Below are 15,364 nucleotides of genomic sequence, written 5' to 3'. Positions count from 1 at the left end.
CTTTCTTTCGTCTCTGGAAGACAAAAAGGAGATATTTGGAGAAATGTGTCGGTGTTTTTCCACACAATGGAAGTCAATGGTCACCCAAACTACTTGGTTACCTATATTCCTTCCACAGAAGAAAGTCACTCAGCTTTGGCAGAGCTGAATCTGCACCGGTGAACTCTTTCAGTGCTCTACAGAGATGCAGTGTGTTGAGCGTCTGACCTGTCTCTCCGCCGGTGTGACGTCGCTCAGAGACGGGCTGCTGATGTTAACCCAGCCGCCCAGTCTGCTCATACGCTCCTGAAACTGTGTGTACGACCCCAGCCTCCTCTCGTCCTGGACCGCTGTGTGTGTCTGCAGACGCCCCTCCACCTCACGCACCTTATCCAGCAGCTCACGGCTCACCTTCAAACACACACACACACACACACACACACACACACACACACACACACACACACACACACACGTGAAGCTATATGAGCCAGCAGATTAATCACACATACATATAAAGCCACAGCATTAGCTCGCTTGGATGATAACCAGAAGTGTGTCAGGTCCAGATTTACAATACATTTTCAGTGAAAACTATGTGAAATCATTGTACTGTGAAGGCGCAGCAGGGTTAATGTATTTCTGTAGGTCAAAACACAGAAACTAGTTGTATTTGAGCACTGCTGCTTCCATCTTCATGAAGTCAATGGGTTTTTTGAATGGCTCTTTGCGTGAATGACTGAAATGAGGTCTGTGGTGAACACAAGCTCAGATATTGTCACGCTTTTTGTCTTGTTTGCTAACAAGTGGCTCATTCTAAACATAAAAATCCTGGCTTTTTGTCGTGGGAACGAGGTTGATGCAAAACTACGTCATCACCGCAGCGCTCTATTGTCTGTGTCTCATTTGGCATCATTACATTGTACCAGAAAGACAGCCGTGTAGATGTGAAAACATGAGGGCGACACTCACAAACACACACACAAGAAAAAGATATGAAAGTAGACAGAGAGAGAGGTTTTGAGGTGATTGTGTGCTGTGGAGTTGTTTCCGTACTTTACTCCAGCTGAGGTTTATCTGCCTGATTTTATTCACACGAGTGTCTCTGTCCTGAGGACTCAGACTGGAGTTTGACAAGATCTGAGAGCCGGTTTTATTCAGCCATGACAACGTCTCATTCTGACCCTCCATCTCCTCCGTCAAGGCCTGAGAGACAGAGAGAGAGAGAGAGATAGAGAGAGGGAGAGAGAGAGAGGGGGAGAGAGAGAGAGAGAGAGAGAGAGAGAGACAGAGAGAGAGAGGGAGAGAGAGAGTCAAAGCAGATATTCTCATGCACTAGCAGCTGTTTTGGGGAGTAATCAATTACAATGCTTTATAATTAAACTAACTTTTTTTTTTTTTATAAATGTATTTATAAATACACACTAATGTTCAAAAATCTGGTTTGTTCTTTTAAGAAAACAAAAGGACGTATGTAATGTAATTAGATACTTAGAATGTTTTATGAGTATCAGATCAGCATATTAAAATTATTTCAGAATTATCATGTGACACTGAAGACGGATGAAAGAAATCTTAACAATCCCAGTCATTTCACTAACTGTTGTTTACTAAAAAAAAAAACTCTCTCTCTCTCGCTCCCTCTCTCTCTCTCTCTCTCTCTCTCTCTCTCTCTCTCTCTCTCTCTCTCTCTCTCTCTCTCTCTCTCTCTCTCTATATATATATATATATATATATATATATATATATATATATATATATATATATATATAACAACAATAAAAATGATTGTTATAATGTACATTAAAATTAAAATTAAATGTAAAAAATATTCTAAACTTTTTTTTTAAGTGTCTCTGTTTTGTTTAGCTAAAAACAAAAAATAAAGCACATAGAAACAAAATAAAGATGTCCATGAACTGAAAAGCTAAATAATAAGCCACTGCTGAAACAAATTAAAACTAAACTTTGAAACTGAAATCTGAAAGTAGGATTACAATAAATGTAGCAATGCAAAATGATAGAAAACTTATTAATAATAAATGAAACATATTTGAAGGTCTTCGTGGATAACATCAATGTAGTTAGTTGATGATGCATGTGAGTGTGTGTGTGTGTGTGTGTGTGTGTGTGTGAGTGTATGAGAGTGTGTGTGTGTGTGTGTGTGTGTGTGTGTGTGTTTGGGTGAGTGTGTGTGTGTTTGAGTGTGAGTGTGTGTTGAACCTTGAGCTCTCTGAGGCTCTTGTCGGAGGCTGAAACCGGCAGCATCTCCACAGCGCCCTCCGTGTGCTCCAGCCACTGAGCCAGAGCAGCCGTCCTCTGAAGCACATCCATCACGGCCGGATCCTCACCCATCAACCTGCACAAACAGCGTTTAGCCATACACACACACACACACACACACACACTGATCTGTGGGTGCTGAGCTCAGACTCACCTGCGCTGGCGCTCACACACTTCTCTCTCGATGTGTGACCAGCGGCGTCTCAGAGCGTCCAGCTTCTCCTGCAGCAGAGCAGCATCAGGTGACGACACCTGACCCATGATGTGCTCTCCAGACCGGCTCAACACCACCACAACAGACTGATGAGAGGCCAGAGCTTCCTCCAGGTCCTGCACACACACACACACACACACACACACGGGTTAATGAACGGTTGACCTGTGAGGGTCTCTCACCGAAAAAACAGGAAGTTGCCACTGCTCTTCATACACAACCGAGGGCAAGAAATGCACCTGACCTTTTTTCGGCCAGACAATTTCACATTCAACCTCTTTCAGCACTTTCAGACCCAGAGACACACACACACACATATGTTTTCCCCAAAGCTCTCTCTGACTAGCGCATGAGCCTAATGAGCAAATGTCCTGGTTTGAGTTTTCAGTCTGTTAATTGCAGAGGAAAAGGCCACTGTGACTCTTCAAAACACTCATTTCACACATCAGTCTAACAAACACTGGCAGTTTATTTTGCTTGCATCAAATCATTTTTCTTTCACACATTTAATTGTGAGCTAGAAGTGCTTAATTATCATATAATTATCACACAATTGTCAATTAGCATCCCACAGCATGACTGATCTCAATTAACACTGATGATTAATGATTACCTCCCTCTATATTGATGTTGCTTTTTCTCCGTTCAGAGAATGACGTCTTGTTGACATCTACACTGACACTAATGCATGTGGAAGATGCTTTTATTTAAACTGACTGAAATGTATTCCAGCTGCAGATTTTATTGGAACTGAACTCATGAACTTGTACGCACTAAAATAAAGTGCAAAGAAGCAAATGAACGTATAATATAAATATATATAGAGAGAGAGCGAGAGAGAGAGAGAATTGTAAATGTGACCCTGCACCACAAAACCAGTCTTAAGTGTCAATATAAGCTGAATATATAATTTCTCCATTTTTTTTATGGTTTGATAGGAGGACAATATTTGGCCGAGATACAACTGTTTGAAAATCTGGAATCTGAGGATGCAAAAAAATTCTAATATTGAAAAAAAATAATGTTTACATTTGTCCAAATAAATTCTTAACAATGCATATTACTAATCAAAAATTAAGTTTTGATATATTTACAGTAAGACATTTAAAAAATATCTTCATGGAACATGATCTTTACTTAATATCCTAATGATTTTTGGCATAAAATTAAAATCTATAATTTTGACCCATACAATGTATTTTTGGGTAATGCTACTAATATACCCCAGAGACTTAAGACTTTGTGCTCCAGGGTCTCACATATAACCCCTTGCTGATGATAAATGCATTATATCTATCCTTCTAACTATCTGTCAAACAAACAATATGTCATGTTTCCATCTGAAGCTTATCACATTGAAAGGATACATATATAATAAGTTTATAATATATACATGCACTTACTATTATTAAAAAGTGTTTAAAATAAGTCTTACATGGTCACAAAGACTCCATTTATTTGCTCAAAAATACAGTAACACACATTAATATGATGAAATATTATTATAACTTAAAATAACTGTTTTAAATGTGAATACATATTAAAATGTAATTTATTCCTGTGATGCAAAGCTGAATTTTCAGCATAATTTCTTCAGTCTTCAGTGTCACATGACTCTCAGAGTTGATTTTGATTCTAATATGCTAGTTCATTTTTTTTTTTTTTTTCAGTAACTAGAAATCTCTAAAGTCAGTTTTGATCAATTAAATTTGTCCTTGTTGGAAAAAATAAATAAATAAATACTTTTATAAATATCCATGTATTTTTATATTGAATTTATACTTAGTAAAACTGCTTAACTTTTTAAACTTTATTTAATGTTTAAATGCAAAATGCTTCCAACTTCTTCACTGGGATTTTTCAGCTCTTAACCGTTGTGCAAACAGATCATAACAGGTCATAACAGAATGGATCTGTGACCTTTGACCCTGCGTCTGACCTGTTGCTGCCCTCGAGCGCGGTCCAGGTCCAGTTCTCCATCAGCCAGGACCTGTTCAGTGTCGCTCAGCCACTGCGAGAGATCATTCATGTCACAGTGAAACTGCCTCCACTCCTCCACAGCCCCATCGAAACACCTGCGCGCACACACACACACACACACACACACACACACACACACACACACACACACACACACACATCAGGAAACACACTCATATAAGGGACGATAGCCTCACATCACATGCATTTCTTCAATTAAACACATCAGCACGGTGTTTCGAATCGTTTCTCTCATTCTCAAGCAAGTGTGGTGTGTTTGCACAAGAGATCTACTGATAATATCTGTCAGACAGATAGCGTCCTCCAAGCACCATGACACATCAGCATCATAAATTCATTTTCCTGAGTGTACGGACACAACCAGCTGGTCGAGCTGATGTTACATTTATCAAAAGATCCCATCTGAGCGATTCCTTCCCTTCTGACATGTATGAGCTAAGACCGCAGCTCAAAGTATGTTCAAGTTAGCCTCTAGCGCTAACTGCTAACCAAAAATTGAAATGAAGCCGAAAATGTTTCCTATTAATATTCTTCAACACTAAAACAATGATAACCGTCATGTAATCATCATCATCATATTTAAAAGCAATGCCTGAGCCTACTCTATTTGAACCAATCTTTGCTGTAAATGTGATGTTTCTTTAAATCAGATGCGCTCTGCACCAGAATTAATGAAGGTCTCAGCAGTGAGATCTTGGTATTGGTTTCTCTCCCGTCCTCATGCATTTATAATATCCAGGGATTTGACACATTTCTCTATGGACCAATCATAAGCAGATATTCCTCGACTGTGAGCCGTAGCCTCAGAAGATATCGAGGGGGCATATCCTCCCTCCCTCACCAAAATTCAGATTAGGCACTGGCTGTTATGGGTATTTTTCAAATTATTAGATTTGCCGCCCCCAGTCCTGAATGCATGGACACATCCTTCCCTGGACTCCTCCATTAGCATGTTACGAATGGATGAAATACAACATTAGCAAACCTACCTCCGATAAGGAGAAAATGTGTAAATGTATGCCGAAATTAAACTTTTCCTAACCCACTTAACGCTCGCAGACAACTGGAAGAGCATGACCATTTAAAAGCTGTATAATAATGAGTTCAGAATTACAACCTCTATAACCGTATTCATCAATGGTTTCATGCAATAACTTCTATCATGTCAAACAAATGAAACACAATAGTTTTTTTCAGGTTCACGTTGTGATTGTGGGCTGTGACGGGGAGGTGCAGGGAATGATGGGAGAATGCGGAGTCACTGGAGGCTCACCGTTTCCTCTGGCTGTACATGCGGTTGACTCGGTCCCACTCTGAGTTCAGCTGTGTCAGGGCATCAGATATCTGTGCCATCTCCTGTCTGGACGCTTCCAGAATCACATCCGGCTGGCGCTCATTAATCACTTCCACCCGCTCTCCCAGCCGCTCCAAACTCTCCTTTATATTCTAGAGACAGAGAACAGGACGTTATTATGCTCAACAGTGCAGCTTATGCACAGTAGACTGAAGCTTAGCAAGCTAGGTTCAAGCAGTTTCCCCAATGCTTGTTCCAGCACACTGATATCTGGAGCTCTTGAACCCTGTCATGAATGAAATGACTGTCTGACCCTGAGAGTGTCCTCCTGGCTGGAGAAATCCTCAAACAGTCCTCCGCTGAGCTCTGAGGAGTTCAGGAGCAGCTCGTTGTCGGCCATGGCCAGCAGAGCCTTATTAATGTCCAGCAGATAGTCGGACGGGGAGACGGACGCGAGGGATGACTCTGATCTCTGCGGAGGAGAAGACGGTGTTCTGGTGATACGAAGCTCCTGCAGAGAGACACAGAGAGAGAATATAGTGAATGGAGGAATGTAGCGTGTGCTTTCACACATTTAGCATTTGTTTACAATGCAACAGTGAACGAGATCTGTTGTGGGAACGCCAGCAAAGCAATTCGCTGTCAACAAGCGTGTTAAAAGTTGTGACAGGACCATAAACAGCCATAACACAGCCTCAAGCATTTCTGTAACGTAGACGTAACAGTCAAAACATGGTTAATGTAACCCAGCTGTAACATAGCCAATACCAATGATGTAACACAGCCCTAACGAAACCAATAATCAAAGCTGTAGAAATAGCCATAGCATAACTGTAAAACCACAATAGCAAAAAAACTATGCTGTAACAAAGTCGTAACAGCTGTAAATGCTACTGTAACACAGCTATAAACATAACTTCAACTTAGCCATACCAAGGCTGTAACATAGCCATAAAGAACAAACCGGTTAAAAGGGTCATACGATGCGATTTAATTTCTCCTTTCTCTTTGGTGTGATACAAGCTCTTGGTGCATGAGGAAGATCTGTAAAGTTACAAAGACTAAAGTCTCAAATCAAAAGAGAAATTCTCTATAAAAGTTAAGACTTGTACACACCCTCCTAAAATGGCTCATTCTAACACGCCCCAACATCTCTCCAATGATTAAGATTTGCATAACGCCGACCAGATGTTCACGCAAAGAAATAAATGGAGGATGAGGATTGTTTCATGAACCAGTAGCCTGCAATGCATCTGTGACACAAAGGCTGTTTCTATAAACTTGGGCAGTTCAAACATTGCAAGGACAGTCTGGCGCTTCTGACTCACAGCCTGTAAATAGATTATTTATATTTAAATAATTTGCCACTGTTGATTCAAATGTGAGTTTTGAGCATGGTTTTATGTTTATTTCTCGCAATGTGCAATGCAACGCATAAATAGACAGTATAAGTCATTATAATCAGTAATTATGTCCCCACTGGATGCAACAAATGCCTCGTTTTTAATGGGTTTTATTGGTTTTGTCTCATCTAGTGATGTCTGGATTGTGAACAAATCTTTCTATTTAACCAGATCTTCTTAGTGCTGAATCATCTGAACACGCGCTTGAGTCATTCGGTCATTCGGGCAATCACAACGCACTGGATAGCTGGCCAATCAGAGCACAGCTCGCTTTTCAGACCGATGAGCTTTGTAAAAACTGACGCATTTCATAAAGGTGCAGCATAGAGTAGAAAAATAATAATGTGTATTATATGGAAAATAATGTTTTTGAACCACATAAACACGTTGCATTGCACAAAATACACAAAATAATGTTCTTTTTAACAGCATCATATGACCCCTTTAAACACCGCTGTAGCTGTAAAATAGCCATAACACAACCGTAAAATACACAGTCACAGCTGTAACAGCTATAAACTATAATATACAGCTGTAAACAATGCAGAAACATAGTAACATCCAAATAAATTGCCGCCCACCAGCTTTACAAATAGTAGCAGCCTAATATTTCTGAAAGAAACTTTGGGTTTTAGAATTTAAAAAGAGTTTTCGGTGTTATGTATAATAAACCGTTATCTGTCTCCAGAAAAGTTCATACTGCAATTTAACGGGTTTCATGTGTGAAAGTGGCTTGAAATTGAGAGCGGGTGTTACGTGGCTGATGTGTTGAGAGAGCATGAAATGACCTTGTGGCCCGTCTGGAGCAGCAGGAGTCTCCTGCGGATGTCCTCTCTTCTGTCCTCATCAGGGACAGACAGCAGCAGCTCCTCTCCTCTCCTCAACACCTCCTCAACATGAGCTTTCTCCTCATCCAGCTACAACACAAACACACGACGCTCTTACACCGCTGTGTTATAGGAGCAACACCTCACAGCTCACGTTTAAACATTTGCTGAAAATCTACTCACCCTCAGGCCATGCAGAATGAGTTTGTTTCTTCATCTGAAAAGATTTGTGGAAATGTAGCATTGCATCACTTCCTCATCAATGGATGCTCTGCAGTGAATGGGTGCCGTCAGAATGAGAGTCCAAACAGATAATAAGAACATCACAGTTACCCACAAGTAATCCACAGCACTCCAGTCCATCAGTTAACGTCTTGTGACGTGAAAAACTGTGTGTTTATAAGAAACAAATCTGTCATTAAGACGTTTTTAACTTGAAACCACTGCTTCTGGCTGAAATATTAGTCCATAATCACACTTCCTCCAGGAAGAGCTCCACCTCTTGCTGTCCTCTCACATCAAAATCCACCACAGATTTGTGTAGACGGTGCTTGATCTGTGCAGATTTCTCTCCTGATTCAGACAAGCTGATTTTTTTCATCGGAGGACGTGTTATTAAGAATAGAGGACTTATATTTTAGCCAAAAGCAAAGGTTTGATGTTAAAAGCGTCTTAGTAATGGATTCGTTTCTTACAGATACAAAGCTTTTCACTTCACAAGACATTAACTGATGGACTGCAGTGGTGTGGATTATTTGTGATGTTTTCGGACTCTCATTCTGACGGCACCCATTCAGTGCAGAGCATCCATTGCTGAGCAAGTGATAGCATGCTAAATTCCTCCAAATCTGATCTGATTAAGAAACAAACTCGTTTACATCTTGGCTAGCCTGAGGGAAAGTAAATATTCAGGAAAATGTCATTTTTGGGTGAGCTGTTCCTTTAAATTACAGATATGTGAGTGGAGCTACGAAAAGTTATGTCATCTCACATCGTAAAAGGTCAAATCAGGTGTCAGCTGATGCTAGCTAGTAAATGTGCGTACCCTCTCGTCGTCAGGCGTGTGTGTTTTCTCCTGTCGCTGCAGGGCTCTGATAGTAGCTTGCAGGTCTGACTCAAACAGATGTATCTGTGAGGAGGAGAGAAGAGGAGCAGACCTCCCATCTGTCACCTCCAGACCAGCAGACACCTGAACACACACACACACACACACACACTCAGCGCTGGCTAATGAGAGCCTGTCCTGAACCAGCTCCACTCAGGCCTGAGCTGAGCCGCTGGAGTCGTACCTGAGCAGCGCTGATGTGCTGCGCCACCTTGTGGAAGTTACGGTTGAGGTCGGCCAGTTTGGGCTCCACCAGCGCTCTGCACGCAGGGCCTCTGCTGTTCATCAAGATCACTGCCTGGTCACGAGCACTGTCCACACGCACACTCATTCCCTCCAGCTCACACAACACAGCCTGGCAGACACACACAGAGCAGAGGTAATGCAGTCATGTGTGTCAGTGAGACTAGAACAAAGCTTGGTTTTGTGTGTGTGTGTGTGTGTGTGTGTGTGTGTGTGTGTGTGTGTGTGTGTGTGTGTGTGTGTGTGTGTGTTTTCACCTTCATCATCCTCTCTTTCTCGACTGCAGGCATCTTCTCCATCTCATCCAGTCGTATCTCCGTCTGATAGAGCCATGTGCTGATATGAGCCAAATTCTCATCAAACATCTCCAGCTCACGCAAGTGATTCTACAACACACACACACACACACACACACACACACACAGCATGCATGATACAGCATCTCTACACAACATACATGCGATAGATAACAGGTAAAAAGTAGGACTGTCAACAGATTAAAAACATTTTTAATAATATCATTGTTTTGTAGTTAAATGTAATTAATATGCATCTCTAAAACATCTAGTATTGCTGTATTGCATTTGATACCTCTTTCAAGAATTAGAAAAAAATGATATTAATAATAAAGTAAGTAAAAGTTTAAATTTTTCACGATTAGTTGAATATTAAACAAAAGTCTATGAAATGTCGCCATTTAGATATTTATATGTAAATGCATGTGATAGTGTGTGTACTGGTATATATATATATATTTTAGGGCTGTCAAATCATTAATTTTTTTTTATCAAATTAATCAGAATTTTCAGTGGATTACACCTGAATCCTAACCATTTTTTTTTTCCGAAATGCATACCAAAAGATAACAGGACACAGACCACATAATTTTCATGTATTGATTCATCAATATATGGTTATTTTTTTCTGAATTTCAAAATAGATCAAATTTACCTGAGCACTATATCAAACCATGCCATTTAACTACAGATAGTGTAAGAGTTTTAGGTGAACCAGTGGTTAAATATAGCCACATATCTATGAAATTATGCATAGAGAAACTCAAAAGAATGAACTCAGAAACACAAACATGCGCCCTCTGCACTCTGGGCACTCTTGTTTTTAGGAGGTGTTCATTTGCTCTGCCACAATACTTTAGGATCGATATTTTCACGTTCTGAAGACTTCAAGTGCCAGTAAAACCAAGTAAAAATGCATATGCTTTTCCAAACAGCTGTAATTTTCGCTGCATTGCATGTAGGCGTTCTGCGCATGCGCAGTGTGAAACCAGGCGGCAAGGAACTCGACCGGAAGTTGAAGTCGGCCGCGTGCCGCCATCTTGCAGCAGAACTTCACTTGCGTTAGCATTCCCATTGACTCCCATTCATTTTGGCGTCACTTTGACAGCGAATAACTTTACATCTGAGGCGTTTAAAGACTCTGTTTGTCCATTATTTATTTCTAAAGATACACGACAATGTATAAAGGGCTCCATTACCTTCTATGTTACATTATGGCCCCGTATAAACAGTTTTTATAAAAAATAGGCTAACGATTGCGTCATAACCACTCGGCTCTCTGTCGCATTACCGTACAGACAGGAGGAGAAGCTCGCAGGCAATTAACTTAATATGGCGTACTGGCGTTACATTTTAAAATACTATACAAAATAATTAATCAGAATACTTACTCCTGCTCACTCACGACAAAGAACTCCCCGCTCAAGCTCGCCGTCTCTGCAAGATTAACGATGGCAGTTTGCACGCACAGCTACTAGAAGATTTACATCTGTCAGACAGGTTGCTGACGTCATCAAGCTTCGTTTGAGTCTGCGCGTCAGAAACAGAAGTGCTAAAAAACGCTAAAAATGGGTTCACTTGTCTCAATTGAGTTCCAATGGGGTCGCTGTGTCCATTTCTTTTACTGTCTATGTGTGAAACACAGGACGCTATAACAGGAAGAAGCTCCAGCATATCAACTACCAAAGTCGTCTCTGTTTATCGAGCTTGACATTAATGTATTTGAGAGTAACTGGGGTAAAACCTTAAGCTTCCTCTGTGTTTTCGTCACGGCGCTCGCCGCTGTTTTTTACTATCTTGAGAATTGAGAGATCGACGAGACTTTCCTGACCTGAATAATTTGTCACACTGCGCATGCGTGAAATGCGTTAAAAATTTTGACGTAATTAACAACAAACAACTAATTAACGTCATTAACGCGCTATTTTTGACAGCCCTAATATATATATATGGTTTATGAGGACACAGATGTGTATAATGACATGGGTTATACAATGTAAACATGGTTTATGAGGACACTTCCAGTGTCCCTGTAAACCTAAAGGCTAAAACTGTGTTTTATGAAATAAAAAAATTATCAGTAGTTTCCTGAAGTTTATGTGTAGGGTTGGTGTAAGGTGATAGAAAATACAGTTTAAATAAGTATAAAAAAATTACGCATATGAAGAGTACCCGTAAACCTTGAATACAGGTGTGTGTGTGTGTGTGTATCATGTGCTGCTAAGCTTCTAATCAGTCTGGACGAATCACACAGAACCGAATGAAGCAGTAGTTGGGATGATGTGAACCGAAGGAGTTGACTGCGTGATGTAAGTTGAAGCAGTCCCTCACCAGAACAGCACTGAGCCAGTCCTCGATCATTGTGTGCACACGCTCCCAGTCTTCATTGAGCACAAACAGCTGGTCCTCCAGCTGAGCCTCGCTGCCCTCCACTAAGGCCTGCAGGGTGGCGCTGTTCTCCATCACCACAGACAGAGCGCTCTTCTTGAGCTCAGACTCCTTCAGCAGGCCCTGCAGACAAACACTCATGTAACACACACTCAGTGTAAAGCCTGCCTGAGCGAGCGGCTGTCAGACACTCACGTTGGCCCATGTGATCTCCGTCTCGATGTCGTCAGGCATGTCTCCTGTGCTGAACTTCTCTTTCAGCGGGGTCTCAGTGTGCCTCATCCAGGCCTGCAGGGCGGCGCTGTCCTTCTGCAGTCGCTGAGACAGAGACAAGGCCTTCTCCAAACCCTGCTTCCCCTCAGTCACCTAATGACACGGACAACAGGTGTTTATGGCAAATTACACTGAAGTAGCTTTCGCAACTCATTTTAGTTTTGTAATGCAATGTATTTCTGAGTGAAAAATTTAGGACGAGGCTTGATTTTGATCACTGGAAACGGCTTACATTGGTGTTTTAGAAATGTGTGTGTAAAATGTGCACGCACCTGAGCTCCCAGCTCATTGTAGAGTAATTTGAGGGCGGTGAGTTGTTCATCCATTCCTTTAGGATTTTCTGTCTGCTGTTTCTGTACGATCTGTCTTCCTGTTTTAATCACCGTCTCCACCTCCAGTTTCACCTCGCTCAAGATCTTATACAGTTTCTGCATTTATAAAAACACCACGCATTCATAAACACGAGGAGTGTGAGGTGTGTGTGTTTCAGTGTTGTTACTGTTAAACCAACTATTGAAAATCTTAAAATAAAATAAAATAAAATAAAAATAAATTAAAATAAATTAAAATAAATTAAAATAAATAAATAAATAAATAAATAAAAATAAAATAAAATAAAATACAATTTTGCCCTGGAAACTATCTGAAACAAATAAGTTGAAGTAATAAAATTACATTAATAACCAAAACTGAAATAAAAATAAAGCTATATAGAAATATATTTTTTAAATGTTAAAATTTTAAATGTAAACTACAATTAAATTGAAACTATAAACAATGCCAATTCAAAATATGAATGTGTACTATAATGGTACAGAATTAATAGTTGAATAAGAGTGGTGTGTTTTCTCACCATGCATCCGTTCAGGTGGGTCTGGATCTCCTCTGGTTGTGTGTCGTTCAGGTCCAGGATGTGAAGTTCAGCTTTAGCGTTGTCCAGAATCCTCTTGCAGTCCAGCATCCTCTGCTCAAAGTTGGCTGGTTTCTGGAACAGCTGGAATTTTGTACTAATCTCACGGAGTTTCCGCTAAACAGAACAGAAATACACAAGTGCCAATTTTGTTAACGTTCACAGAGGAAAGGCTGGGCATTAAACACCAAACGACTGAAGATCAGACATTACTAGACTGATGATCACTGATTAACAAACACCACAAACTCACACAGGCGCCTTGCTGACGCATATCAAATTATAGCATTACGTGTTCTACAACTGGCTTAAAATATATAGCATGTATGAAATCTTCCAATCATATTTTAAAGCGAAGCGAAAAAAAATCTGGGCAAAAGTCATGTAGTGTATTCCAGTTTGTAGGTAAATATATTTGTTTTGGGGTTTTTTTCAAAGTGGGTATTTGTTCCAACCTAGAAAGCATGCAAATAAGAACATTAAAGGTTTACAAATATGCAGAGCAGAGTTATTAGTATCAACTAAAACTGAACCAAAACCTAAAACTGATCCTGAAATAAATTAAATAGTCATATATAAAAAACAAGACAAAAACCTAATAAAACATCAAAAGCACATAACAAAGTTACAAAAAATGTAACTAAAAAAGCAAATTGAAAATTAATAAAAACTATTAAAAAAGCATACAAATAATACTAAAATGACACTTGCACAGAATGAAATCTCAAAGCCTGATGAATTACTAAATCAGGGTGATGTATGACAAAAACAGTCTGGTGATTTGCATTTCCTCTCCGGTCCTGCGGGGGCAGTATTGTGTCTCACCTGTAACTGGTCCAGGAGGGTTCCTCCTCGCACTGGTTTGCCCTCTGGGACGGTTGGAGCTACGTTACCTACGTTCCTCCTCCTCAGATCCTCCAGTGTGGCCTCATGGGCCGCGATCTCGCCCTGAATGACCTGCATTCAGAGCATTTTTAAAGTTAAACGCCAAAGAGTAAAAGACTAGTAAAAACTACTAAACCCCTCTGAGGCACTAAATTCAGTCCTGCTTTAGTCAAATCATGACGGTCCAGTCCACAACTAATCCAATCGTATGTGCATAAATGCAAATATTTCCAAAAAAAAAAACAGCCAGTACAAACAGTGTGATGCAGTCAGGACTGATGCACAGGCTTCCCCTGAAATATAATTGACACAGTCAGAGAAGATGCCGACCGTGACCGAAATGCTTCTTCAGCTGTGAATGAGGGGTGTGTGTGTTTATACCTGGGCTTCCTGTGGCAGCTGTGAATGAGGAGTGTGTGTGTTTATACCTGGGCTTCCTGTGGCAGCTGTGAATGAGGAGTGTGTGTGTTTATACCTGAGCTTCCTGTGGCAGCTGTGAATGAGGAGTGTGTGTGTTTATACCTGAGCTTCCTGTGGCAGCTGTGAATGAGGAGTGTGTGTGTTTATACCTGAGCTTCCTGTGGCAGCTGTGAATGAGGGGTGTGTGTGTTTATACCTGGGCTTCCTGTGGCAGCTGTGAATGAGGAGTGTGTGTGTTTATACCTGAGCTTCCTGTGGCAGCTGTGAATGAGGAGTGTGTGTGTTTATACCTGAGCTTCCTGTGGCAGCTGTGAATGAGGAGTGTGTGTGTTTATACCTGAGCTTCCTGTGGCAGCTGTGAATGAGGAGTGTGTGTGTTTATACCTGGGCTTCCTGTGGCAGCTGTGAATGAGGAGTGTGTGTGTTTATACCTGGGCTTCCTGTGGCAGCTGTGAATGAGGAGTGTGTGTGTTTATACCTGAGCTTCCTGTGGCAGCTGTGAATGAGGAGTGTGTGTGTTTATACCTGGGCTTCCTGTGGCAGCTGTGAATGAGGAGTGTGTGTGTTTATACCTGAGCTTCCTGTGGCAGCTGTGAATGAGGAGTGTGTGTGTTTATACCTGAGCTTCCTGTGGCAGCTGGAAGGCGTCGATGCGGTCGGTGAGGTACGAGGTGAGCGTCTGGTCCAGCTGCGTCAGGGACGTCTGTAGTGTTTGTAACACCGCCTCGTTCTCTCTCAGAGTCCCCAACTTCTGCTCCAGACACATCTGACGTGCAGCAGCCTACAACACACACACACACACGAGTCTAACACCGCACATCTGACGTGAATCTGAATCAGTTC

General features: G+C 41.0%; 1 protein-coding gene and 1 long non-coding RNA gene across 11 annotated transcripts in view; one reads left to right on the top strand and one right to left on the bottom strand.

Moving 5' to 3' along the window:
* Positions 1 to 15,364, bottom strand: part of LOC127945068 (utrophin) — a 192,443-nt gene that overhangs the window by 116,605 nt on the left and 60,474 nt on the right. The window contains exons 30-48 of one of the 7 annotated variants that reach the window (XM_052541605.1): positions 15,141 to 15,302; positions 15,047 to 15,064; positions 14,765 to 14,782; positions 14,042 to 14,173; positions 13,160 to 13,333; positions 12,579 to 12,734; positions 12,229 to 12,399; positions 11,977 to 12,156; positions 9,607 to 9,735; positions 9,291 to 9,461; positions 9,047 to 9,190; positions 7,963 to 8,091; positions 6,085 to 6,282; positions 5,751 to 5,923; positions 4,416 to 4,551; positions 2,417 to 2,592; positions 2,203 to 2,338; positions 1,036 to 1,185; positions 208 to 390 (exon numbers count right to left, since the gene is read on the bottom strand). In XM_052541605.1, the coding sequence (XP_052397565.1) occupies positions 208 to 390; positions 1,036 to 1,185; positions 2,203 to 2,338; positions 2,417 to 2,592; positions 4,416 to 4,551; positions 5,751 to 5,923; positions 6,085 to 6,282; positions 7,963 to 8,091; positions 9,047 to 9,190; positions 9,291 to 9,461; positions 9,607 to 9,735; positions 11,977 to 12,156; positions 12,229 to 12,399; positions 12,579 to 12,734; positions 13,160 to 13,333; positions 14,042 to 14,173; positions 14,765 to 14,782; positions 15,047 to 15,064; positions 15,141 to 15,302 (2,736 nt within the window). Of the gene's footprint in view, positions 1 to 207; positions 391 to 1,035; positions 1,186 to 2,202; positions 2,339 to 2,416; positions 2,593 to 4,415; positions 4,552 to 5,750; positions 5,924 to 6,084; positions 6,283 to 7,962; positions 8,092 to 9,046; positions 9,191 to 9,290; positions 9,462 to 9,606; positions 9,736 to 11,976; positions 12,157 to 12,228; positions 12,400 to 12,578; positions 12,735 to 13,159; positions 13,334 to 14,041; positions 14,174 to 14,529; positions 14,548 to 14,576; positions 14,595 to 14,764; positions 14,783 to 14,905; positions 14,924 to 14,999; positions 15,018 to 15,046; positions 15,065 to 15,140; positions 15,303 to 15,364 lie in introns of all 7 variants that reach the window. The other 6 variants (XM_052541606.1, XM_052541611.1, XM_052541609.1 and 3 more) reach the window with 6 other exon arrangements.
* Positions 14,387 to 15,240, top strand: LOC127945109 (uncharacterized). 4 transcript variants are annotated; one of them, XR_008150522.1, is made up of 5 exons: positions 14,387 to 14,513; positions 14,700 to 14,797; positions 14,935 to 14,985; positions 15,029 to 15,077; positions 15,123 to 15,240. It is a non-coding gene; the product is annotated as an uncharacterized LOC127945109 (long non-coding RNA). The 4 variants fall into 4 exon arrangements; XR_008150523.1 differs by having other exon boundaries at positions 14,888 to 14,938; XR_008150525.1 differs by lacking the exon at positions 14,387 to 14,513 and adding an exon at positions 14,528 to 14,609.

Source organism: Carassius gibelio, chromosome A23, assembly GCF_023724105.1.
Source record: "Carassius gibelio isolate Cgi1373 ecotype wild population from Czech Republic chromosome A23, carGib1.2-hapl.c, whole genome shotgun sequence".
Lineage (NCBI taxonomy): Eukaryota > Metazoa > Chordata > Actinopteri > Cypriniformes > Cyprinidae > Carassius > Carassius gibelio.
Note: the sequence above shows the minus strand (reverse complement) of the source record. Positions and strands in the feature narration are given on the sequence as shown.